The sequence below is a fragment of the Nicotiana tabacum genome, chromosome 2 (genome assembly GCF_000715075.1).
Source record: "Nicotiana tabacum cultivar K326 chromosome 2, ASM71507v2, whole genome shotgun sequence".
Taxonomy (NCBI): Eukaryota; Viridiplantae; Streptophyta; class Magnoliopsida; order Solanales; family Solanaceae; genus Nicotiana; species Nicotiana tabacum.
The window spans coordinates 127,473,572-127,498,768 of record NC_134081.1 but is presented as its reverse complement, the minus strand read 5'-3'; the positions used below and the strand labels follow the sequence as shown (position 1 = coordinate 127,498,768).

At 36.9% G+C, this 25,197-nt stretch overlaps 1 protein-coding gene across 1 annotated transcript; it reads left to right on the top strand.

Annotated features, from left to right (window-relative positions):
• Positions 1–17,961: 17,961 nt before the first annotated feature.
• On the top strand, positions 17,962–24,618 carry LOC107815082 (translation machinery-associated protein 22). The gene is made up of 7 exons (XM_016640599.2): positions 17,962–18,209; positions 18,319–18,381; positions 21,648–21,709; positions 23,009–23,090; positions 23,214–23,281; positions 23,354–23,437; positions 24,232–24,618. Exons 1-7 carry the CDS (start codon positions 18,062–18,064, stop codon positions 24,286–24,288), a joined length of 564 nt encoding a protein of 187 aa, XP_016496085.1. The 5' UTR covers positions 17,962–18,061; the 3' UTR covers positions 24,289–24,618.
• The last annotated feature ends 579 nt before the right edge of the window (positions 24,619–25,197 follow it).

The window sequence follows — 25,197 nt, the reverse complement described above, 5'->3', positions numbered from 1 at the left end:
ATATGGGAGGTCAGTCGCAGGAATAAGCACCTTGACTAAAATGATGCCGGTGGATTCTCCTACAGAGATCAGAGTCTTCTTTTAGTTGGCAGTCAACTTCGATTGTTCATTTGTAGTCATCAAGTCTGTAAGAGTCTTTTTGGTATTTTGAGTCTTGTTGTTTTGCCTTTTATTTTTAAAAGTGTGTTTGTGTCGAGTCCGGTCTTGTTTAAATATTTGTCTTTTTAGGTTGTACCTCTATGCAATTTTCCTTTTTGAAGTCTTGTATCAAAAAAAAAATCTAAAAAATCAATAAAAAAGATTTTTGTTTTAGAAAAATTCCAAAATGAACCAAAAATATGTTTTTTTTGTTCATTGAAAAGAAAAAAAATGTTGTTTTTGTAAATAAATAAAAAATCAAATGGTCATGTTCATGAACTACGTAATGATCTGATTCATGCGGCGACATGATACGTAGACAACCCTCAAAAGGTTCAATCGAAATATTTCTCAATAATTCCAAAATAAGGGATGAAGATAAAAAGGTGTAAAAAAAAAAGAAGAAAAGAGAAGAAAGAGAAAACAAGAGCGTCAATAAGCTTACCTTATAATCCGGAATGAAATATGAAGCCTTACAAAAGCATGTTAGAAGTGGTGATATTGTTAGGATCATGGCATATTATGTGCGATTCATATCTGTAAAATGCTTAACCCTAACATGTTTGTTGTCTCTTATTTAGTAAGCTTAAGGTGGTTGGTTTGGGGTGAAACTGGCAACACGTCATTACTTTACCTGATCTAAGAGGAAGGTAGCAATGGCTAATAATGATGAAATCGAGGTGGTCAGTGACGACCCTCGGGTTCAATCAGTTGAGCAAGAGTCGGAGGAAGTAAGAAGATTGAAACGATAATTGTCTGATGTATATCAAGATTGGGTCTCTGGTCACCCTCCGCCTCTGGGTTCCTCAGAGGGAACTTTCACCGTACCCCTGGATACTCAACCACCGCTCCCCGCAATGAGTGATCACATTCTACCTCCGGGGTATATGCCAAATTACAGTTTCCCTGCTGCCCCTGGTACCTCCAATATGCGACCTCCAGCTGCATCGGTTAGGGAAACCCCTCTCTTCATGTCTGGCGTACCAGTGTATACAATCCTGCCACTAAATCTTGAGACGAGGCCAAACATCGAGCTATGATATCATGCTTATGATTTCCAATACTACTCTCCAGATATGACTTTCAAGGTTTCAACTCCACACAATCAGATCCCACAGTTTGAGTCACCTACAGAAAATGAAAAGGCTGTCAAGGCAGAAGAGCCAGGTGAGATGGCCAGGAAAATAAAAAGTCTTGAGCAGAACATAAAGAACATATAAGGACTAGGTGGTCACAAAAGTGTCTCATTTAGTAATTTGTGCTTGTTTCCTCACATCCATTTGCCACTAGGGTTCAAGACCCCAAAATTTGAGAAATATGGTGGACATGGTGACCCTATCGTCCACTTGAAAAAGTACTGCAACCAGCTGAGGGGCGCAAGAGGAAAAGAAGAGTTGTTGATGGCTTATTTCGGGGAGAGTCTTGTGGGGGTAGCCTCCGAATGGTTCATTGACCACAATGTCTCTCACTGGCACATTTGGGACGACATGGCCCAAGCCTTCATCAAACAATTCTAGTACAATACTGATATTGCGCCAGACCGCAATTCCCTCTTGAATATGAAGAAGAAACCAATTGAAAGCTTCAGGGAATATGCCATTAAGTGGAGAGAGCAAGCATCTAGAGTTAAGCCAACCATGGACGACCACGAGTTGATCATTGTCTTCCTTCAGGCTTAGGAGCCTGATTATTTTTAGAATATGATGTCCGCAATAGGCATAACTTTTGCTGAAGCAATCAAGATAGGAGAAATGGTCGAGAATGGCCTCAAGACTGGCCTAATTATAAGCCAAGAAGCTTTCAAAACAGCCGCCCAAGCAATCCGAAATAGGCCGGACAACCTTGCTAACCAAAAGAAGAAAGATGAAGAGACCATGTCATCATCAGGGTCGAAAAGAGGTCAAAAGGGAGCATCTCAAAAATATAAGCACTCTAATCATGTTTCCTATAGTTCCCCGCAGTACTATTATCCACCCACGGATCCTCAATGCTTAGTTGCTCCGTAGCAAGCAGCATTCAATGCTCAGTATTATGCTAAATTATCCAATCGCCAATAAATGTGGGCCCCAACTCCAAGAAACCTTCATCCGCGACAGCAGAACTCTCAATTACCCTACAACCCTCGTCCAAAACAAGAGTATGAAAGGGAACATAAGTAGAGGGACAATTTCACGCCAATCGTAGAATCCTACACAAGTTTATTTGAAAAGTTGAAACATTATGGTATGATTGAGCCAATTCGAGGGTATGATTCTGATCTATATGCAAAAGGTTTTGACCCTGCTGTATGGTGTGTGTATCATTCTAATATCCATAGGCATAGCACTAAGGATTGTCGGGATTTGAAAAAGGAAATAAAAATAATGATTCAAGAAGGAACGATCGTGGTCCAAGATAATGGCACCTAAAACGCCATGACAAAGCACGCAATGTTTGGATGATTTACAATGATAAAGAATATGGGGACAGTTTGCTAAAACATTCAAGGTCCTGTCCATTGAATTCAAGACGATCAAAATCGTTGAGAGTCCCATTTGACGCCGATGTGCAAATTTATAGCTAAGATGTCGAGTTTGATAATTGGAAAACCACTTCCTTCATTGCCGGAAAGGAGTCTTGATAACCTATTTTGTCATAATTTCTATTATCTGGATTACTTCGAGGTTGTGATCCAGATATTGTTTGTTTGTTTTATCTTCAAAATTCTCTATCCTTTAATCAATGAAATGCAAATTTTTGTTTTATGCCATTTTAATCAATTGTGTTTAATTCTTCTTGCATATATGGTTCTTTTCATGCCAATTTCAGAGACAAGACATGCATGCGGAGTTTTCGTCTAGATTTTATAAAGCCTGACCAATCTTGAATTGAATCGAGGAAAAATACTTTGAAGATAAGGAAAAGGCTAAAACACTTTGATGATAAGCATGTGTCACATGGAACCAATATAGTCATATACGTAGAGGTTAAAGATGTTTATCTCAAACCTATCATGAATACCGGCTTAAGGATAATTGAAAGTTTTGAAGCCTAGTTGAACTAATCGATGAAAGGCTTTTTTGGCCACGGCCTGCCATAATCTAATCATATCAGGGAAGATGACTCAAATCTCAAAATAAGGTGCATTCCAGGGAATTTAAAATGGATTAGTTGGTACTGAAGTGCATCATTTCACATCAAGGCAAAGACCAAGAAAAGGTGGCTCCAATTTATCAAAGGTCATTTGTGGCGAACAAGATATTGATTACGGAGCTATACAACTGGAAAAACCAAGAAAGCAGTCATGTCCATCAATGCCGAACCTGAGAAGAGATAGAATGTTTGGCATTCTTGAGGCTGGGAGGCCCTTTTTCTGCTACCCAAACACTTTATATCCTTCGTCACCCCTTTTTGAGCCTGTTTTTATTTTTTTTCAACCCCCCTCTTTTGGAATCAAGTATAGAGTCAAAAACAAAACAAAAAAAATTGAATATCCATGCCCCCAGAAAATAGACGATGGGGCAACATGTTGTGAAAAAAAAAAAAAAGAAAGATGAAAAATAGTTAGGTCAGATGTTTGAACTACATTTGACTTGATTCCTTTAAAGGATATGTAGGAAACTCTACACTAGATTTCACTCTAACCAAATCAAAAATAACAATTCCCCAGTATTTGAAACTGGGACAGACATTTTTCTATGTTTTTATGAAGAGTCGATTCCAAGAGTTGTAAAAGTACACAACCCTATCATCTTGAGTCCATTTTGAGCCTTATTGTGACCCTTTCTTTCTAACCCTATCCAAAAGCCTTCCAAATAAAGACCTCCCAATTAGTATTTAAGAATGCCAAGGGAAGCACACAATAAGCAATAGTTGTCACACGACATAGAACAATGTCAAGTTGCTCGCAAAAAAAGAAGAAGAGTAAAACACGATAATGAATGAAAATGAGAGAGTCTTATTAGTGAAAACACCCATGGGTACTGTAAGGCAATGGTAAGTAGAGATAAATAAATGAGAGAGGCTGGTTGATGAAAACCTTTCAGGGCACTGTTGGTCGAAGTTGAGCTTGATTTGATGCAAATGATTCGCACAAAGAGGCCAACTTCAAAAACGAAAGGGAAAAACAAGTGGAAAGGGTAGATTGGTTGGATAGATTTTGCAGCTCAGTCCAAAATGCATGTCATGATCATTAAAGTTTGGCTACCATATTCAAAGGAGCCCATTCTTTCTTTCTCTCCTCGTAAAGTGGCATTTTCAGTTAAATACTATTCCTTCTCACTTTTACATCGCTTCATTTTATCCATTTGCATTATTATTTTGAGCCAGTCTTTGTTAAAACAAAAGAGAAATGATTTCAAAATCTGTTACCAGCTTTCTAACTATACAAAGCGAGTTCCATCCTAGCATATCAAAGAGGACATACCCAGGAAGCAACATGCACAATAAGTTGTTGAATTTAAACAAGATCTGAGAATTCATACAGACGGAAGTTCCAAAGAGAAAAGTTTGATGGTCTATTTGTTTAAAAGTCAACAAAAAAAGGGCCACAAAATTGGTCACTGTTTCTCGGAAATGCAAAACAAAGGATGTGGGGCATACGCGACATTGGCAAAGGCACAAATCCAATTATGATTTCCTTTGATAAGCCGAACAAAGTGTTTTAAAGAAATCGAAAATGTCACTAAGCAAGACTTGCTTCATGGGCAAAGCTGATAGCACCACAGGCACAAACTGATATCGGGTGCAAGATAATCAAGTTTGATTTTCAAAGCCTCTGCTTTTTCTTTCTAGGCATGCCCATAATTACATCATCATCTACTTCACATTCCAGCATAAGGTACAACAGTCCTTAGTGGAGATACCATTTTGATATAGGGCACACCACTCCCTAGTCGCATGTGCAATATAGGGTATACCAATCCCTAGCTCTATTTTCCAACATAAGGTACACTAATCTTTAGTGAGGTTACAATTTCATACAAGGTATCCTATCCCTTAGTTACCTTCTCTCTAAGTAATACAAGGCGTCAACCCTTGATTAAATTCTCTCAGCGATGCGAGGTGCCAAACCCTGGTCATATTCTATCTCAGTCATATAGGGTGCCAACCCCTGGTTACATTCGTTCTCATTATTACAGGGGGCCAACCCCTGATTATATTCCATTTAAGTGATACAGGGCGCCAACCCCTGGTTACACTCTTTCTCTGTGATATAAGGCACCAACCACTGGTAACATTCCCTCCAAGTCCTTCAACCTCGCTCGTAGGAGACGCAATTCCTACTTTGAGTTATTCTAATAGGAGACGCACTTCCTAATCGGAACTACCAATCCTAGGAGATGCACTTCCTAGTCCAAGTCTTTCAACCTCACTCGTAGGAGACACATTCTTACTTTGAGTTATTCCAATAGGAGACACACTTCCTAATTAGAGCTATCAATCTTAGGAGACGCACTTCCTAGTCCAATTCTTTAAACCTCACTCGTAGGAGAGGCACTTCCTAGTTTGAGTCATTCCAATAGCAGACGCACTTCCTAATCTGAACCATCAATCCTAGGAGACACACTTCCTAGTCTGAGTCTTTCAACCTCACTCGTAGGAGACGCACTTCCTTATTTGAGTCATTCCAATATGAGACGCACTTCCTAATATAAACCATCAATCCTAGGAGACGCACTTCCTAGTCCAAGTCTTTCAACCTCACTGGTAGGAGACACACTTCCTAGTTTGAGTCATTCCAATAGAAGACACACTTCCTAATCTGAACCATCAATCCTAGGAGACGCACTTCCTAGTCCAAGTTTTTCAACCTCACTCGTAGGAGACGCACTTCCTAGTTTGAGTCATTCCAATAGGAGACACACTTCCTAATCTGAACCACCAATCCTAGGAGACACACTTCCTAGCCCGAGTCTTTCAACCTCACTCGTATGAGACGCACTTCCTAGTTTGAGTCATTCCAATAGGAGACGCACTTCCTAATCTTAATCATCAATCCTAGGATACACACTTTCTAGTCCGAGTCTTTCAACCTCACTCATAGGAGACGCACTTTCTAGTTTGACTCATTCCAATAGGAGACACACTTCCTAATCTGTACCATTAATCTTGGGAGACGTACTTCCTAGTCCAAGTCTTTCAACCTCACTCGTAGGAGACACATTCCTACGTTGAGTTATTCCAATAGGAGACACACTTCCTAATCAGAGCTATCAATCTTAGGAGATGCACTTCCTAGTCCAATTCTTTAAACCTCACTCGTAGGAGACGCACTTCCTAGTTTGAGTCATTCCAATAGGAGACGCACTTCCTAATCTGAACCATCAATCCTAGGAGACACACTTCCTAGTCTGAATCTTTCAACCTCACTCGTAGGAGACGCACTTCCTAATCTAAACCATCAATCCTAGGAGACGCACTTCCTAGTCCAAGTCTTTCAACCTCATTGGTAAGAGACACACTTCCTAGTTTGAGTCATTCCAATAGGAGACACACTTCCTAATCTGAACCATCAATCCTAGGAGACGCACTTCCTAGTCCAAGTCTTTCAACCTCACTCGTAGGAGACGCACTTCCTAATTTGAGTCATTCCAATAGGAGACATACTTCCTAATCTGAACCACCAATCCTAGGAGACACACTTCCTAGACCGAGACTTTGAACCTCACTCTTATGAGACGCATTTCCTAGTTTGAGTCATTCCAATAGGAGACACACTTCCTAATCTTAACCATCAATCCTAGGATACACACTTCCTAGTCCGAGTCTTTCAACCTCACTCGTAGGAGACACACTTCCTAGTTTGAGTCATTCCAATAGGAGACACACTTCCTAATCTGTACCATTAATCCTAGGAGACGCACTTCCTAGTCCAAGTCTTTCAACCTCACTCGTAGGAGACACGCTTCCTAGTTTGAATAATTCCAATAGGAGACGCACTTCCTAATCTGAACCATCATTCCTAGGAGACGCACTTCCTAGTCCGAATCTTTCAACCTCATTCGTAGGAGATGCACTTCCTAATTTGAGTCATTCCAATAGGAGACACACTTCCTAATCTGAACCACCAATCCTAGGAAACGTACTTCCTAGTCCAACTCTTTCAACCTTAATCGTAGGAGACACACTTCCTAGTTTGAGTCATTCCAATAGGAGACACACTTCCTAATCTGAACCACCAATCCTAGGAGACGCACTTCCTAGTCCAAGTCTTTCAACCTCATTCGTAGGAGACACACTTCCTAGTTTGAGTCATTCCAATAGGAGACACACTTCCTAATCCAAACCATCAATCCTAGGAGATGCACTTCCTAGTTCCAAGTCTTTCAACCTCATTCGTAGGAGACACACTTCCTAGTTTGAGTCATTCCATTAGGAGAAGCACTTCCTAATCCAAACCTTTATTCCTAAGAGACGCACTTCCTAGTCCGAGTCTTTCAACCTCATTCGTAGGAGACGCATTTCCTAGCTTGAGTCATTCTACTAGAAGACGCACTTCCTAATCGGAACTACCAATCCTAGGAGATGCACTTCTTAGTCCAAGTCTTTCAATCTCACTCGTAGGAGACACATTCCTACTTTGAGTTATTCCAATAGGAGACACACTTCCTAATCAGAACTATCAATCTTAGGAGACGCACTTCCTAGTCCAATTCTTTCAACCTCACTCGTAGGAGACGCACTTTCTAGTTTGAGTCATTCCAATAGGAAACTCACTTCCTAATCTAAACCATCAATCCTAGGAGACACACTTCCTTGTCCGAGTCTTTCAACCTTACTCATAGGAGACACACTTCCTCGTTTTAGTCATTCCAATAGGAGACGCACTTCCTAATCTAAACCATAAATCCTAGGAGACGCACTTCCTAGTCCAAGTCTTTCAACCTCAGTCGTAGGAGACACACTTCCTAGTTTGAGTCATCCCAATAGGAGACACACTTCCTAATCTGAACCATCAATCCTAGGAGACGCACCTCCTAGTCCAAGTCTTTCAACCTCACTCGTAGGAGACACACTTCCTAGTTTGAGTCATTCCAATAGGAAACGCACTTCCTAATCTAAACCATCAATCCTAGGAGACACACTTCCTTGTCCGTGTCTTTTAACCTCACTCGTAGGAGACACACTTCCTCATTTGAGTCATTCCAATAGGAGACGCACTTCCAAATCTAAACCATCAATCTTAGGAGACGCACTTCCTAGTCCAAGTCTTTCAACCTCACCCATAGGAGACACACTTCCTAGTTTGAGTCATTCCAATAGGAGACGCACTTCCTAATCTGTACCATCAATCCTAGGAGATGCACTTCCTAATTTGTACCATCAATCCTAGGAGACGCACTTCCTAGTCCAAGTCTTTCAACCTCACTCGTAGGAGACACGCTTCCTAGTTTGAGTCATTCCAATAGGAGACACACTTCCTAATCTGAACCATCATTCCTAGGAGACGCACTTCCAAGTCTGAATCTTTCAACATCATTCGTAGGAGACGCACTTCCTAATTTGAGTCATTCCAATAAGATACGCGCTTCCTAAATTGAACCACCAATCCTAGTAGTCGCACTTCCTAGTCCAAGTCTTTCAACCTTACTCGTAGGAGACACACTTCCTATTTTGAGTCATTCCATTATGAGACGCACTTCCTAATCTGAACCACCAATCCTAGGAGACGCATTTCCTAGCCCAAGTCTTTCAACGTCATTCATAAGAGACACACTTCCTAGTTTGAGTCATTCTAATAGGAGACACACTTCCTAATCTAAACCACTAATCCTAGGAGACACACTTCCTAGTCCCAAGTCTTTCAACCTCATTCATAGGAGACGCACTTCCTAATCCAAACCTTTATTCCTAGGAGACGCACTTACTAGTCCGAGTCTTTCAACCTCATTCGTAGGAGACACACTTCCTAGCTTGAGTCATTCCAATCGGTGACACACTTCCTAATCCAAACCATCAATCCTAGGAGACGCACTTCCTAGTCTGAGTCTTTCAACCTCATTCGTAGGAGACACACTTCCTAGTTTGAGTCATTCCAATAGGAGACACACTTCCTAATCCAAATCATCAATCCAAGGAGATGCAAATCCTAGTCCGAGTCCTTCAACCTCACTCGTAGGAGACACACTTCCTAGGTTGAGTCAACCATGTTCATTCTAATAGGAGACACATTTCCTAATATGAGTCATCAATCCAAGGACACGCAAATCCTAGTTCGAGTCTGTCACGACCCAAACCGATGGGCCACGACGGGCATCCGGTACCTTACTCAACCGAGTACCACCGTAACGTATCTTTCTTATTACTATCATCATATACACGTGACATACAGGCCTAATAGGCTAACAACATCATTTATAAACTCAAAACATAGGCTGATAAGGTTGTACAATCTTTCACGTACACGACATATATCTATAAGCCTCTAAGAGTATATAATTATCATAAAGGTCGGGATAGAGCCCCGCCATACCAAACCATACACATCTAAATCATACTGACCAAACAAGTATCTCCGGAGCAAATGGAGTGCACCAATATCTTCTGTTGAGCCGATCGCCTACTTGGAGGACTCTCGACCTATCTATCGAGACCTGCGGGCATGAAATGCAGTGTCCCCAGGCAAAAGGGACGTCAGTACAAATAATTACCGAGTACGTAAGGAATGAAAATCAGTAAATAATAAACATGAGAGAAACATGGAGTAAAAGACTCGACATGTACGTCTGCATAGCTCTGTGAATCATTTTATTTTTATAATGTCATGCATATGCGTATAAATGTCATACCATGCATAGGTATATATGTTCATAACATCATCAAGCCAGTGAGGGCATCCCATCATATCATTTCGGCCTCTGTGGGCGAAATCATCAACGTATACCAACTGATCAGGTGGTGGTGCGTATATAACGCCGTAACCTTTTCCCATATCCCATATACATATAATATACGTGTATATAACGCCATCAGGTCATGGGTCAATGTACATGTATAAATGCATGAATGTCATAAAAATAATATGCCTGTAGGATAAATTTTATCAAATATGTATTTTTCTGAGAACCATGAACAAAAGATATAATAATATTTCACATGGGGAATCAAGAATATAGACACCCCTAATATTTCTATGAATAGAGTCATTTATGAAAATTGTGCATTTGCTCATTTCGTATAGATCATGCCAAAAGGAAAGAAGGGATAGCATTAACATACCTGGAGTAGGAAAAATCCGTATGATATTCTTGGAAGAGGTTGCACCGTACTCCTTTAGAACCGCAAAATTTTACATTGCTATGATTTCAATAATTCTCGTTGGAATTGTTTTGTTGCAAGAAATTTTGTTGAAACTTGCTAGATTATATCGTATGTTTGAATGTTTGAATTTAGGAAGATGTTATAAGGTTTCTTTCAGAAACTTGCTAGATTGAGGGAGTCTGTTTGAAATGGTTGATTTTGGAAAAATGTTCCAAGATCTCTTACTTTATTTCTTTAAGTTTAATGAAGCCAAAATGCTAAATGACTTATACGTTATGATGCCACCTTTCAATTAAGGTCATTAGTCACATATCTTAAATGGAGGGGCTGCCACATTTAGTCATTAACACATATATCCCTAATTAATTAGGTAATATTCCATTACCTAATAATTAATCAATTACTCACATAATTAAGAGTTACCTAAAATACTACTCCCTTTTAATACACTTTATACATCATACTATTATGGCCATATGGTACCTTGTATAGTACTAATCCATAAATACCGGGTATTATAGCTCGGACCGTATTTTATCCTAAATTGTCAAACTTCGAGGAATTTTATTTTCTTCGATTTTCTTACCCTCTCTCCTTCATGAATATTCTCATCACTTGTTTGGAATAGCATAATATTTATAATCCCAAAATAATCTTGTTCCCGAGCTTACGTCGATTAACTTACGACGAAATATTAGCATACAAAAAAAAATACAGGATGTAACATCTCATTTTCGAGCTTTCATTAATTTACTTATGGCGTACTTTCACGTACGAAAACATGGGGTGTAACGGAGTCCTTCAATCTCACAGTCATTCCAATGCTATCCATGGGAGATGCACCTCCTAAGTCTAAGTTTTATCAATTTTACACCTGAGATAAGAACATCCGTTTCAGAGCCTTTAGTTTCATTTTTGTATTTTCAAATAAAATAAGTTGATCTGCAGCTTTACCCAATAATTTACAAAATTTTCTTAGTGCCAAACTGGGGAAGAAAAATTTTGTTCGTTTTGTTTATCTTTGATGGCTTTGTAGGCCCCACCATAGATCACATGTGACGATTAAAGCTTGCGATTTCAGTTTTCTCATCTGAAGAAAGAAGTCTTTCGATCACAAGATAATTGGATTTAGCTTTGATAATGTGTCAGCAGACAAGCTTCTCAAGTTTCATTTTCTCAAGTTCTGATCCAGAAAGCAAGCAACTAAGACTGAGTCATATCTTTTCTTCAAAGAGCATCAAGGTCCAATCTAAATTCAACACAAGCGAGCAGGTCAAGAATCAAGATTTGACTCCACAAGATACATAGATAGGAATTTTGTAACTCTTAGCTTGCAGGCATACGAAGTTCTCTTCTTTTTTTCTTTTGATGTAAGCAGCAAGTAACGGTAACAGCAGCAACAACAACAGCAACAGTAGTCTTAAATCTAGTGCCCGGTCTACCAAATTTTTCCAAAACTACACAGACATGATTCCTTTATAGCCAAGGATATGTAGACAACCTCAGAAGCAAGGTTCGGTCACCATTTTTCAAAAAAATGCTTTCATTGGAGTGATATGTGAGCAAATATTAGCCATGGCATTCACTTTTCTTTGCACGAAAACTCTTCATGTTCTCGAGCAAAGAGGGGCAACTGTGAATACCTAATTTTTGCACTATTTAATACCTCTTAAAGTCATTAGTGTTTTGTTATTTTAATTATTTTTCTAGATTTTTTGTGTCTTTAATAACATATTTCCTATCATAAAAATATCAAGAAATAAATAAAAAATTAAAATTAGTTCTTTCTTTATTTGTGAATTTTAAAAATTAACTAACTGTTCAGTTGGTGAATTAATCTAATTAATTAATCATTTGAATAATTTATTTAATTAATTTATTTATTTGTGTAAATTTAGTTTAATAAGTAGGATTAAGTAAATTATGCCAAAATTGAATTGATTTAATAGGCCGAAAGTGCAATGGCTAATCCATAAAAAGGCTGCAAGGTGTAGATCACGAAACGACGTAGTTTCGTACCTAAACTACGTCGTTTTGATAAGTAAATGTAAGATCAAATCTCATCCCTCTATTCTTCTTGATCCAATGGCTTAGATCCATTTCCCTTTCCAAATTTAAAGCTCCAAAAATCTGAAAATCCTCCCATTTCACTCCATAACCAAACCCTAGCTCCATCATCTCTTTCTCTCTCTCTCTCTCTCTCTCTCTCTCTCTCTCTCTCTCTCTCTCTCTCTCTCTCTCTCTCTCTCATCTTCCACATTCACCGTCCGCCGCCGTGGCGGTTGTTCCAAATACTCCCAATATTTTACCATGTAATCTCCAACACCTCCTATTTCCATATCTTCAGACCAAATCCTTCAAACCCCCCTCAAACTCCACGAATTTCAGATCTAGGGAACCCTAGCCGCCACTCATTTTGCCCAAATTCGCACGATTCATGGCATCTCCACCCCATGACACATACATAAACGGATAGACCCCCACAAGACGTATATTTTCATGTCAATTTCCACCCCAAATGCCCCACTACCCGCTGCCCGCCGACCCGCTTACACTGCCACTCTACTGCCGCGACCACTCGCACCATTCCTCCTTTGTTTTAGCCTAATTCCAACCCAAGAACACTCATTTCCTTTTGGTATAACACCAACTTCATTGAATTTGGTGTCTACCGAAATGAAATAAGCGTTCCATGGTCGGGCAACCACTTCTTGGCATTTTCGACGTTTTCTCGTGGCTTGAACAGCTTCAAGCACGGTCGTTAGGTATAATCGTCATCTATTTACTTAATTTCTGTTTTTTTTTAGTAGTAATAGGTTAGTTCTTGATTTTAATTTTAGTTCCTGATTTTAATTTTTCCGTTTTGGATTTGTTATTGTTAATTAGAGTTTCAAGTTAGATTTATTTAATTAGTTATCTCTATTTAGTTTAGTTATTTTTTAGACTATTATTAATTAAACATAATCTCTAGTGTATTAGTTTAATCATTTGCTTAGTTAATCGATTGTTTAGTTGTTGAACGTCGTCGTCCGATTGTTAACGATGCTCGTTCTGTTTTGAGCATTAGTTTGTGAATCCAATTTTTTCTATGTTTAGTTTGTACAAATCAATTTGTTTTAATCGAGTTAGTTTGAGTTTTAGTTCCATTTGAAGTCTTGTTTCTATTTTTGTCAATTCTTAGTTGTTTGAGTTTGATTTGGTTCAAAATCAATAGGGTGGTATTGATGTGGTTTAAAATCTGAAGTTTAGTTTATTTTATCACAAAATAGGGTAATAGTAGCCTACTTTTTACTAGTAGGGTGGCTGAAATGATATTTTTTCTCCTTACTTCTGACATAGCAGATTTTCAGGTAGTCCTTTCACCTTTTAGACAGATTTTGAATAGTGTTTAGCACACAAAGTCAGTCTTTTGGACAGACTTTTGGTGAACCAAAATATGTCCAAAAATCTGACTTTATTGGCCTATTTAAAGGGCTGCTCTTCTCCTATAAAAGAACACTCTCTTACACTTAGAATACACATCCTTACTCACGAAAAAAGGAACACTACTTCAGAGCAGCTGGAGTAACTTAAAAACTCTCTGCAATCTTCCTTCTTTGAGAAATATTCCAGAAAAATGAAAGAACATAAAAGAAAGAAAAGTTTTCTTTAGTCTTCTTCTTTAGTTTCTGATTTTGGTTCTGCAAGTTTTTCGGAGGTGAATCTATTTGGTTTTACTAGTTCGTTTGTTGTCGTTGTTGGTTGGTTTTGGCTGGTTTTAGTTGTCGTTTTTCTATACCTTGCTGCTGCGTCTAAAATTCTGCAATCTAGGTAACTTTCAACCTTGTAATTTATTCTATTCGATTGAAAGTGAAGAAGAATTGTATTGCCGAGTTCTTTTCAGTTTCTTTGGTTCTTATTCTACTTCCTGCTCGTTAAAAGTAAATGCATAAATGCTGAAATTAGTATGTTTAGTTATTATAAGTAGGCAATGAAGTAGATTAATTTCTTTTACCTTTGTTTAAATTTGGACTAAAAATGTGTCGGCTATCAAGGGATTAATTCTAATGAACCTAATTATTACACTAGTCAATGCTGTGAACTTGGCTCGAGGTTAGTATCATTCTTAGTTTTTTATTGTTAGGTTGTTAAGTATAGATCAAGCGACTTAATTTAAAAGAAAATTGCATCCTAAAAGGTCCAAACTTTTCAGTGCTCTTTTACATAAATGTGTTTGAAGCATTAGGTGAAATTTGAAAATGGAACTTTCAGATTCACATTGCTCTTGAATTATTTGGCAATGTAATTTTTCTTTATTATTTTAATGTCTTAGCTTGTTCTATTTTGTCTTGTTTATCCGGTGCATGATGAAATCTTTGTTTACGTGTCGACCTTTGTTAGTTTTAATGAGTATATGATTTTACGATTGAAAATTTTAAATGCTTTTGTTTGTTTAATTTATTTAGAGTTTTGTCTAATATAATAATAAAAAAGGGAGAACATTCTTTGTCATTAGCATATCTACTAGGCCTTAGTATGCATTCAGGCTAATCAAATAAGTTTCTTTAGCTGGCTCATTTTTTTTTATCATAAGCTGGTCTAATATTACATACTAATTTAGTCAAATAATTTCAATAGCAGTCTCATTTTCTATATATAGTTAAAATAACTCAGAAAACTTAATCACCTCAATAATTATTTTAAACGCCAGGTAACTAGTAGGCGCGCTTTAACTTCACGGACTTGCTTGCATAGCGTGATGTTTAACATTCAATAAATTCATACCATATCCAATAGCTTTAATTAATTTCTAATTTAATTAATCCCTTGATATAATCGCGGATTCCCTTATGTAGCGTGGTTATAACAATGTAATATTATTCAAATATTCTTTAATAATCCCAATAATCGAGCAATAAAAAGCGGACATAGGCAAAACTTGAAAAATCAAATAAAATATATTTTATCCAAAATTAATTTAAGCCAAACTTTAGTCAATAAAAGCGACCGTGCTAGAACCACGGGACTCGGGAAATGCCTTACACCTTCTCCCCGGTCAACATAATTTCTTAACCGAACTTTGTTTTCGCGGACCGATAAAAATAGTGTCAAACCTTCCTTTGACTAGGGATTCAAATAAAAGGTGACTTGGAATACCGAAAAATCAATTTCAAGTGGCGACTCTGTAAATAAAATAATCCCTACTCAAAATTCGTCACTTTAATTGGAAAAACTCTTTAACCCACAATAATCCATAATATATATTATCTTTTGGGGGTGAAAAAATGGATGTGACAACAACAACAACCATATTTATAGCAGAGCGCTCTTTGTAAAATTACCCTTTTATAAAAGCCATCTTTAAGATTGTTAACAATAATTCTAAAAACGTGCACATAATCTTTTTCATTAAACAAAGTTTCTATCTTGCATCAGGTATAAGATTTGAAGTTTTGTGCATGATATCTTTTCCATCGGACAAATTCCAAAAATATTTAGAAGAAAATTTAATTGTTAACCTCTTAGATTGTCTTCCATGAAACTAGATACTTTTTTTATGAAAATTTGGACATGAATCTTTGTCGATTCAAGCGTTGTATCGCTAGTAAGAAAATAAAATCTACGAAACAAGCCACAATTACAAAGTTCTTTCATTAATCTTGAAAGAATTTATTTTATTATGTAGCTTTAAAATGTCTGCCATAGAGTTTAAATCTTTATATGTTTAGTTATGAATTTATTAATAATGTATTAGCTTTCTTCAATAGTTAATAATAGATAATTTTTATTTATAACGGTCACAAAATATTTAAACGGTAAATATTGTTATAGGTGTATAACAATTATTCACTATTAAAAAAAAATGGAACAAAGAGAAAGTTATAGAAAGGATTGACTGTACATGGTCCCAATAAAAGTTACTACTGCTACTACTTAGTTCTGCTAAAACCGTAATTTCTACTCTAGCTCCGCCCTGTGTCCCTAGAATTTCTTCCATCTCTATTTGAGAAACCCTAATTTTCGCACAATTAACTCACAATGCACTGAAGAAGGTGATGTTTTGACGAGGAAAGGGGAGGGGTCGTTAGTTTCCTAACGATAGTTTACTCAAGGACGGAACTTGCTCACTTTTGGAAACGTGAAAGGATGTTTTCTGTTCATATCATAAATACTGCGAGGAGAAATTAAGTTATTTGTAAACATCAAGGATGTCTTTTGCAAAAACGCTAATACCTACCTCGTATAAAAAATATAGGAAAAATGGTCAAATATACTCTTTTATTTCCGAATATTATCTACATTTAACCTTCGTTATATTATCCGGTCAAATTTACCTCTACCGTTATACTATCCGGCCAAATTTACCCCTACCGTCGCCAAACTTTTAAAAATTACCCCTTGATCTATTAAATAATCCGAAATCTCCAATTTCATTTTATTTAAATTCTTCTTGCTCCATTATTTCTAAAAATTACTATTGATGTGAATGCTAAAGGTACTAGACTATACAAATTATTCATGGATATTTTTAATTACCAATGCACCCACTTCTTTTCTTGTGATAGTGAGTTTGGAATTTGTTTAGAATTTTATTTATTTTTCGATTGTATACACATCATAGAATTCAGTGGGAGCTATTTATTGTGTATTATATACAGCTGATAATCATGTATGTTCATGTATATTTGAATATATTTTGTTATTATCTGGTTAGTATAGAGTTCGATCGATTAACTTAAGAATACACAATGCGTAGGCATTTGATTAAAGCAAAGTTGAATCGACAACGTAAAGTCTCAAAAACTTCAACCTCCATCACGAATAATTGCGAAGTCTCCATATCTTTGGTGCAACGAATTCATTAAGGGATCGTTTGGTACGAAGTATATGAAGGTATAATGTTGGTATAAAAATTTAATACCACCTTAATACTTTGTTTGGTTAGCAAACCTGGTATAAGTTATTCCGGGATTAAAATTAATACCGAGATAACTTATACCTTGTAGATGGTGGAGTAATTAGTGCTGTAATAACTTATACCTTCTTCTTAGAAATTATGCAATTGTCATTTTTAATACAACTTACAAAACAGTGGATAAAAAATAATACCAGGATAACTAATCACAACATAACTAATCCCAATATAACTTATTCCAACATAACTTATCCCGGCATAAGCCGTATTCAAACCAAACGATCTCTAAAGGTGTTGTGTTATAAATACTTTTGGAATTTAGAATGGCTACCTAATTCAGATTCTTCAATTTACTATACCTTATTTTTTAATTGGTGTATTATGTTAATATTTTTTTTTCTTATAATTTTTTTTCAATTAAGAAAGTAGGTAAATACCAATTATTTTTGAAAATAGTGGAGTATGAAGAAAAATAAGTGACTTAATTAAAATAATTTGAGAGATTTTGGGTCACCCGATAAATTGCAGAGTAAGTTTTAAAAGTTTGCTGATGGTAAATTTTAAAAATTTGTTGATACTAAAAGTAAATTTGGTCGGATAGTATAACTACAGGTTAAATTAGGCCGAACAGGGTAAAAGAGGTTAATCGTACACTATATAGCAAATTAAGGTTATATTTGACTCTTTTCTCAAAAATATACGAGGTACAAGTGTTCCAAATCCCTTTTTTCACTTCACAACTCAATTCTCAGAAACGCTACGCACTGAAGCTGAGCTCGATCTATAATGGCGGAGAAGCCTCAACCTGTTCAAGTCTTATACTGTGGAGTCTGCGGGTTACCCGCTGAGTTCTGTGAGTTCGGACCCGACTTCGAGAAATGCAAACCCTGGTTGATTCAAAACGCATCCGATACCTATCCGGATCTCCTCAAAGGTGGTTATTACCCTTAAAAAACCCTTAATTTATGGTATTCTTGGTTTATAATATAGAGTCTGTTTTCCTTAATCCTTATGCTTTTGTTTGTTAATTTTTTTTTTTGCAGAATCAAATGGAAAAGAAACTGATAAAGTCTCTGATAAGCTTCAGTCCACTTCAATCTCAGAAGGTGAAAGCCTTTTTGCTGTTTCGTTTGAACACACTTGCGATTTTTCAAAGGTGTTTAATTGCTGATAGACTAGTCATATTCTTGCCAAACTCTGTTTAATGTGGATATATAAATGAAATGAAATAATTTTAGTTAGCTTAGGTGTATTATTGTTTAGTTTAATTGTCTTCTCCAGAAATAATGATTCGAAGATGCTAACAAGGAAAGAGGTGAAAGAGGTACTATAATTTTTGGTCGATGAAACTGGAATGAGACCATGGTTGGAATCCCAGCAGAGATAACAAAGCTAGGTGATTTATTCTTATGAGCTGAAGCCTTGGCGGGCAAAGTTATCCAGTACATATACTGGTGGAGTGGTCTGAGGACATGAGTAGCCAGTAAAATAGTGGAGGTGCGCGCGAGTTTGGTATCACTGTTATGAAAAGAAACTGTAATTATCTTGGGCTTAGTACAATATTCTGTTCTGTACTTTGTGGTGGCTTAATAAGCTGACACCGCAGTTATAGGTTGTAGAGGGGAATTCTGTCTGAAGTTTAATTCTACATTTCTGATCAGTGATCCCTTACCTTATTCAAGATATCAAAGCCGATCCTATCTGGTGCATTGTTGTCAAAGGCGCGCTTAAAGCGCACTTAAGCCATGAAGCGAGGTTCAAAACATGTTGAGCGCTTCGCCTCGCTTTGTGTGCGCTTCAATGTCGCATCAAGGCTCTAAGACATATTTTCCTTGCCAATGAGTGTAATCCTGAAACTCTAAACAATTGATATCTCACTTTATCATAATTGTTTTTTCAATTTCTTTGTCCATATATTTGTTATTCATGCTTATAATTATTGGTCTTGGACTACATATACATATTTTTACTTTTTCTCCATTTGCGCCTTTTTTCATTAAAATCCACGCTTTAATTGCGCTTTGCGCTTAAAGCCCCAACATAACTTAGAGCTTTTTGTGCTTTTCGCCTTTGATAACACTGTGTTGCAAGGAAAGATAGCTGTGCTGTTTAAAGTTGAGAAAGACCAAGGACATAAAATTTCATAAGGTTGCTACAGATATCCTGTCATCGACGTGCCATGAGGAAGAAGGATTGTGTATACAGGCTTGAAAGATCTTTTGGAGCTGCTTACAGAGAATTTTCCTGATTTATGTTATCTAGTCTAAAGTTTGACAATTGGTTAGGGTATGTCATTGAGTCGTTAATGGTTTGTATTCCCTTAGTTTCGGAAATTCTTCTCGTATCTCTTTTCTGATTTCACTCGAGGAGGGCTCCTACATGTTGTCCACAGAACTTCTTGTGGAGTGATATTCCAAGCTCTGTTAATGGTGCAATGCCTTCTTTTATCCAGTGGTCACAAAGGTGTACGTTTTATGTGTGTCTCTTATTCTGGAAGGTCGCATTCAATGTTAAGTGACTAACATGAAGGCTCTCCATAGTTGCTCAGTGTTTACCTAGCACAGTGACCAAAGATGGCAACTACTTCTACATTACCCTTCTGCAGGGGAATTTGGGTGTGGATGGGAATTAGTTTGATTCCATGAATAGGATTTGATTATAAGTTACTGCTCCAAATATCTTCATCCAAAAAAAAAGTTACTGCTTCAAATAATGTTATGAGGGGTAGGCTGAAAAGGGAAGAGAATGTTACATTTTTTGATTACTTGGCACATAGTTGTTATGTCTTCTTGAAATCCAAGAATCCACGCAACAGAAGCTGGGTTTCTAGCACTGTAAAGTACTAGAGCTTGTTGGTTGGTTGAATTTTCTGTTGCCTCTTATAGAATGTTCCGTCACAATAAGTTTTTTGCCTCTTATAGTTTCTAAGGCTTGTTACTGTTCTGAACTCCGAAGTCTCTAAGCTCTATGTAATTTAGAAAATACTTAGGAATTCTTCGTGAATACTGAAGATCCTAGGTATTAAGCTATATAACTGAAAACAGACATGTTTTTTGAAACAGGAAAAAAATAACTAAAGTAAAAATCTAAAGTACCTTTCTGTTACTTATGTTTCAGCTCATGACAAGCATGTTTATTACAGGAGGGATCATGTTCTAATGAATAATGCCCCTTTTCACCTTAGAAGAAAAATTTAGCGGAATGTATCTTAAACGTGCACAAAAGTTTATAATCGAAATTAGAGACAAATGAACTGGAAGTAGTAGAAAGGAGTTAGAAACTTCAAAGGGGTTTAACCACCCATAACCATTCCAAATCTTTGATCGAAAAAAAGTTGCTACTAAGTTCTAGTGCTTTACTGGAGAAACTTCAAAGGGGTTTAACCACCCATAACCATTCCAAATCTTTTATCGAAAACGAATTATGGTCATTGCTATCAAGTTGAACTGGTTTGCTGGAGAAGTCAGAACACGAGCCGGTGGAGTTGAGGTTGTGAGTAGTGGTTAGAAATCAGTGATGCCCCAGAATTAGGGTGCATGTGTGAGATAGAGAGGGCCGAGAAAAGAGTGATTGAAGATGAAGGTGAAGGTAGGAGGAGATCAATGGTGAGATCAAAGGGTTTTGTTTCGTTGATCCAAGTATGTTTGTCACATTGTGAACTATGGTAAATCCTGTGTTCTAAGTTACCTGCAAAACATGAAAAACACGTTGGGGCCCTTTCTAAGCTGACTCCATAGTTTTACGAGTTTTTCCTGGAAATTCTCCTCCTTTTAGTCACTAAACAAGTTTTCCCTTTTTGTTCCCTTTCTCTGAAAATTGAGACAAAAATAGAACAATCTTGTCAACCAAGTTACCAAGCACTTCCCAAGTATTAAGAGCTTCAGATATGAGAAGCTTTTTTTTTTTAAGCAGGCTGGAAGCTTCTTTAAAGCACTGGAGCTTGCAAATAACTTTAAACATAGCCCCTAGATCATAAGTGTTAAAGGGAGAGGAACTGATATTCATCAGGGGGGAGAAAAGGGAAGAGGGATTGATGCATATGATTGTAAAGAGACATTGATTTCCTTTTTTCACATTAAAATTTTGTCTACTGCTTTGAGTTGAAAATTGTATGTTCTCGTTATTGAGCTGTGCTTGCTGGTTTATAAGTTACTATGTTCCATTTTCTTCTTGTTGTCTTTCTTGTTTCTTTTCCCTTTCTGGTATCTACTTAGAAAACCCTTTTGAACAGAGAACTCTAGGTTTGATTTTTCTATTTTGTTTAATCTGCCTTCTGATTTTTTTTTTTTTTTGAGAACGGTAACAAAAATCTGCCTTCTGAATTTGTATCTTCAAATTGTGCTTATCCTCTTTCTTCTCTTTGTTGGATCAGGTTCTTCAGCATCTAAACCAGAAGAAGTCAAACGCCTTCCTGGCGGAAAGATAAAAAAGAAAGTAAGAACTTTCAAGGACTTTTGTTGTTATCTGAAGCATGCAAATCTCTCTTTTAAAGTTTCTATTCCCCCCCCCCCCCCCGTCCAAATGATAAAACAAGCCATGGTACAAATTTTGTGTGGCTCTTGGAATTCCTCTTGTTAATTCCCTTTCCTATAAAATTTTGTATTACATCCCCGTCAGCTTCCTTCCCAGGTTATGCTAATTAGCGTCCTTATTGTTATACTTTTACTTACATATTGTGAATGTTGACGATGCTAATTAAAAGGTTAAACTCTTTTTCATCATGAAATATTAAGTTGCAATCATCTGTTTATTCTTCATTGTGTCATTTTCCTTGGATAATATTTTACCTGGTTGAACTTACTGGCTGGAACTATTGTGTTTCGTGAAGGTTTTTTTTCCTTGTCAGTAACCTTTCTTGTCTGAAGGCTGTGTATGAGGACTAAATAAAGTACTAAACAACGGAAAGCAATAGAGCTTATAAGAATCACTTTTACCCCACAAAAATCCCTGTGAACTGGTACTCAGCAACTGCCAAAGACACTCTTTAGGCTAGCTGACAAAAATTCTCGTTAACTAGTATCCCCGTGAACTTACTCTTTAGGCTAGTGTTTCTCTTTGCACACTCAGTTTGCTGTTGTAGGCATTAGGCTAGAGTTTCATTTCATGGATGAAAATTATTAGTACCAGATAAGTGAGTTGAAATTGTTTGACTTAATGTATCGATCTTTTTTGGTCCTCTAAAGCGAGCATTTGATCTTTCAACTATAGTTATTAAACCTGTCGGAGAACCTGGAATGGAAGTGGTTGTCAAGGGTCCTCTGTTCTGGAACCCTCGGTGTAAAGATAAAAAAACGTATGATCTTGAGGCTTTAGAGGAAATAAAGGTGTCACGTTGATAGAGCAAATGGCTGCTCCTTTTGGGTTTCTTTTCTTTCTATGTTCCTTTTCTTTTTGGTGATTGAGAATTTGAAATAGATATGTGGATATCTTAATGGAATAGAGTAGGTTTCCTAAAAGGTTTCTTATCTCAGATGCTTGAATCGATTTGGGCAACTAACTTAAGCAATGCAAAAGTCAGCTAATAAATTCAGGTACGATTTCAGAAGTGATAGCATGACTGAAAATCATTTGGCATGATGTAGTTTGCCATACAAATACGGTAGAAACAGCGATTGACATATCTACAAGTGATACACAATGTTTCAACTTCCTACAATCAGCCTTTAACTGTGCCCAGGACCAGAGCTCCTAAACTAATCTACGATTGATGATAAGTTGTTGATTATTTTGTAGGACAAGCAAGAAATTATTATTGAAAAGGTGACACGGAACAAGCGGAAAAGTATCACTACCATCAAAGGCCTCGAACTCTTTGGTGAGCAAATACCTATATTTTAATCTGTATTATGTTGCATGATCTGTGCTCTTCTTTCTTTAGGTCCTTTTCAACTTCCAAGTTGCTGCAGTTCTTAGCTTGGCTAATTTTTTTACATTTAAGGTGTTAAACTAAGCGATGCTTCCAAAAAGCTTGGTAAAAAGTTTGCTACTGGAGCTTCTGTGGTGAAGGTGTGTTGAGTTATGGTTTTTATTTTCTCTGGTACATTTTTGCTGTATGCCTGACCTGCATTCACCCTTCAGGGCCCAACTGAGAAGGAGCAGATTGACGTTCAAGGAGACATATTTTACGACATTGTGGACTTTATTACAGAAACCTGGCGCGATGTAATGTTAATTTCTCTCTTATACTTAGTTTTTTGTCTTTAAATGTGTAGCTGGTTCTTTAATACTATTACAGAAAATTATGGCTGATTTTATAGCTGTATTTTTATAATTACCAGAGTGAGTCAAATTTCTCTCTTTATCTAAGAAAGGAACTGCAGTTGACAGAGATCAGGTCCCCCTATGTGGTCAAAAGGCAAAATTTTGATCTACTTGAGCCAAACCATGGACTTCTGAAGTTTAAATTATGCTTTAGAATTTGTCCTTTCATCTAAAACAGCTTATAAACTTCTGTTTTGTTGCTACTATATGTTGTCAAAGACTAGTGAGTTATAATTTTGAAATTTATTTTCCATTTCTTGTGTCCCCTCTATAGTCTGATAAGAGCTTAATCAGATCTGGAATTTATTCTATATTTGAGGTTTTGGTCCGTGTCTGTGCCTACATTATAGTAGCCTCAGGACTTCACATGTTTGGTATTGCTCTGAGCGTCCCCTCAAGTGTTAGATAAGAACTTAACCAGATTGAGATGAAATAACTGAGAGGCTAACCGGAACTTCCTCTTTCCTGCTATTTCTATTTTTGGAGCCTGTGGCTACTTTCTTTCAGAAGTATACTTTCTTTCATTGAACATCTACATTAAATGGATACCGAATTGTGCGTGGGGGAATATAGTGTTATTTAGGTTAGTTAGGTAGTTTAATTGAAAAGGTTAAAAATATTATATTAGTAAATACCCTTGTCTTACCCAATTTGTTAAGATGTTTGCTGAAGCTATTTTTCTTTGCGGTTCTCAGGTTCCAGAATCTGCAATATTCTTCATAGAAGATGGGAAAAAGGTTCCCGCTGCATAAGCTTGGGAGACCGGTTAGTCTTGTTTTCAGCAAGGTGTTTTATTTATTGTATATGCTCATAGCAAATCGACTAAATTTTGGGGTGAAATTTGTTTGGAGCTATTGAGGCTCCTAACCCGTCCAACCCTTTTCCCTACAGCAACTAAGGAAACCCAAAAACAGAATGGGATTTTGCAGTTTAGATATGGTTTGGTTTGCAGCATATCTGCTTGTACGGTTGCTGCAATACTATTTTGTTTCTGAATTTGGACAAAGTGAAATTTTGTATTACACTGTAGTTAGTGATAGTTTCTCTCTTATAATTGAACGGCGTTGGTATTTCTTTTTATATCAATATTTGTGGATTAAATTCTAAGTTGGTTATCAGCGAGAAAAATAAATCTACAGCAATTGGGATAGAGTATATGAAGCAGCTTATTGCATCATCAATAAATTTCATACTTCTATATAAAAAAAAGTTCCTATTTTTGGAAGACTCTTCTCCAAATTTTTGAAATTAGCCCAACCTCTCTCTCTTCACTCTCCACCTCGTCGTGACCTCCTTTCCAGAATAGTACCTGTAAAATTGTACCAAACTTGATCGATTGATACAAGTGAAATAGAGGTGGTCTTTACACATCCTAGTTGTCCCAAAAAGGCACTTCATTAGAAGATAAGTGTCTTTGCATTGTAATGTTCTACGAACTTTATCTAGTACATTTTATAGATGATATTGTACAAGTGAATGCTAGTCCTTTCGTTAAAATGACTTAAACATTTTTTTTCATGAGGCACGCCTTTGCACTAGTTAGCCTGAGATAACAATCTGTAAACAATGGTACTATTTTAATTTCCTTAATGGACGGGTGAGTTCTTGGTATTGTTATTATTGCTCTTTGGAATCGAATGACTATTAAATGTGCTTTAACT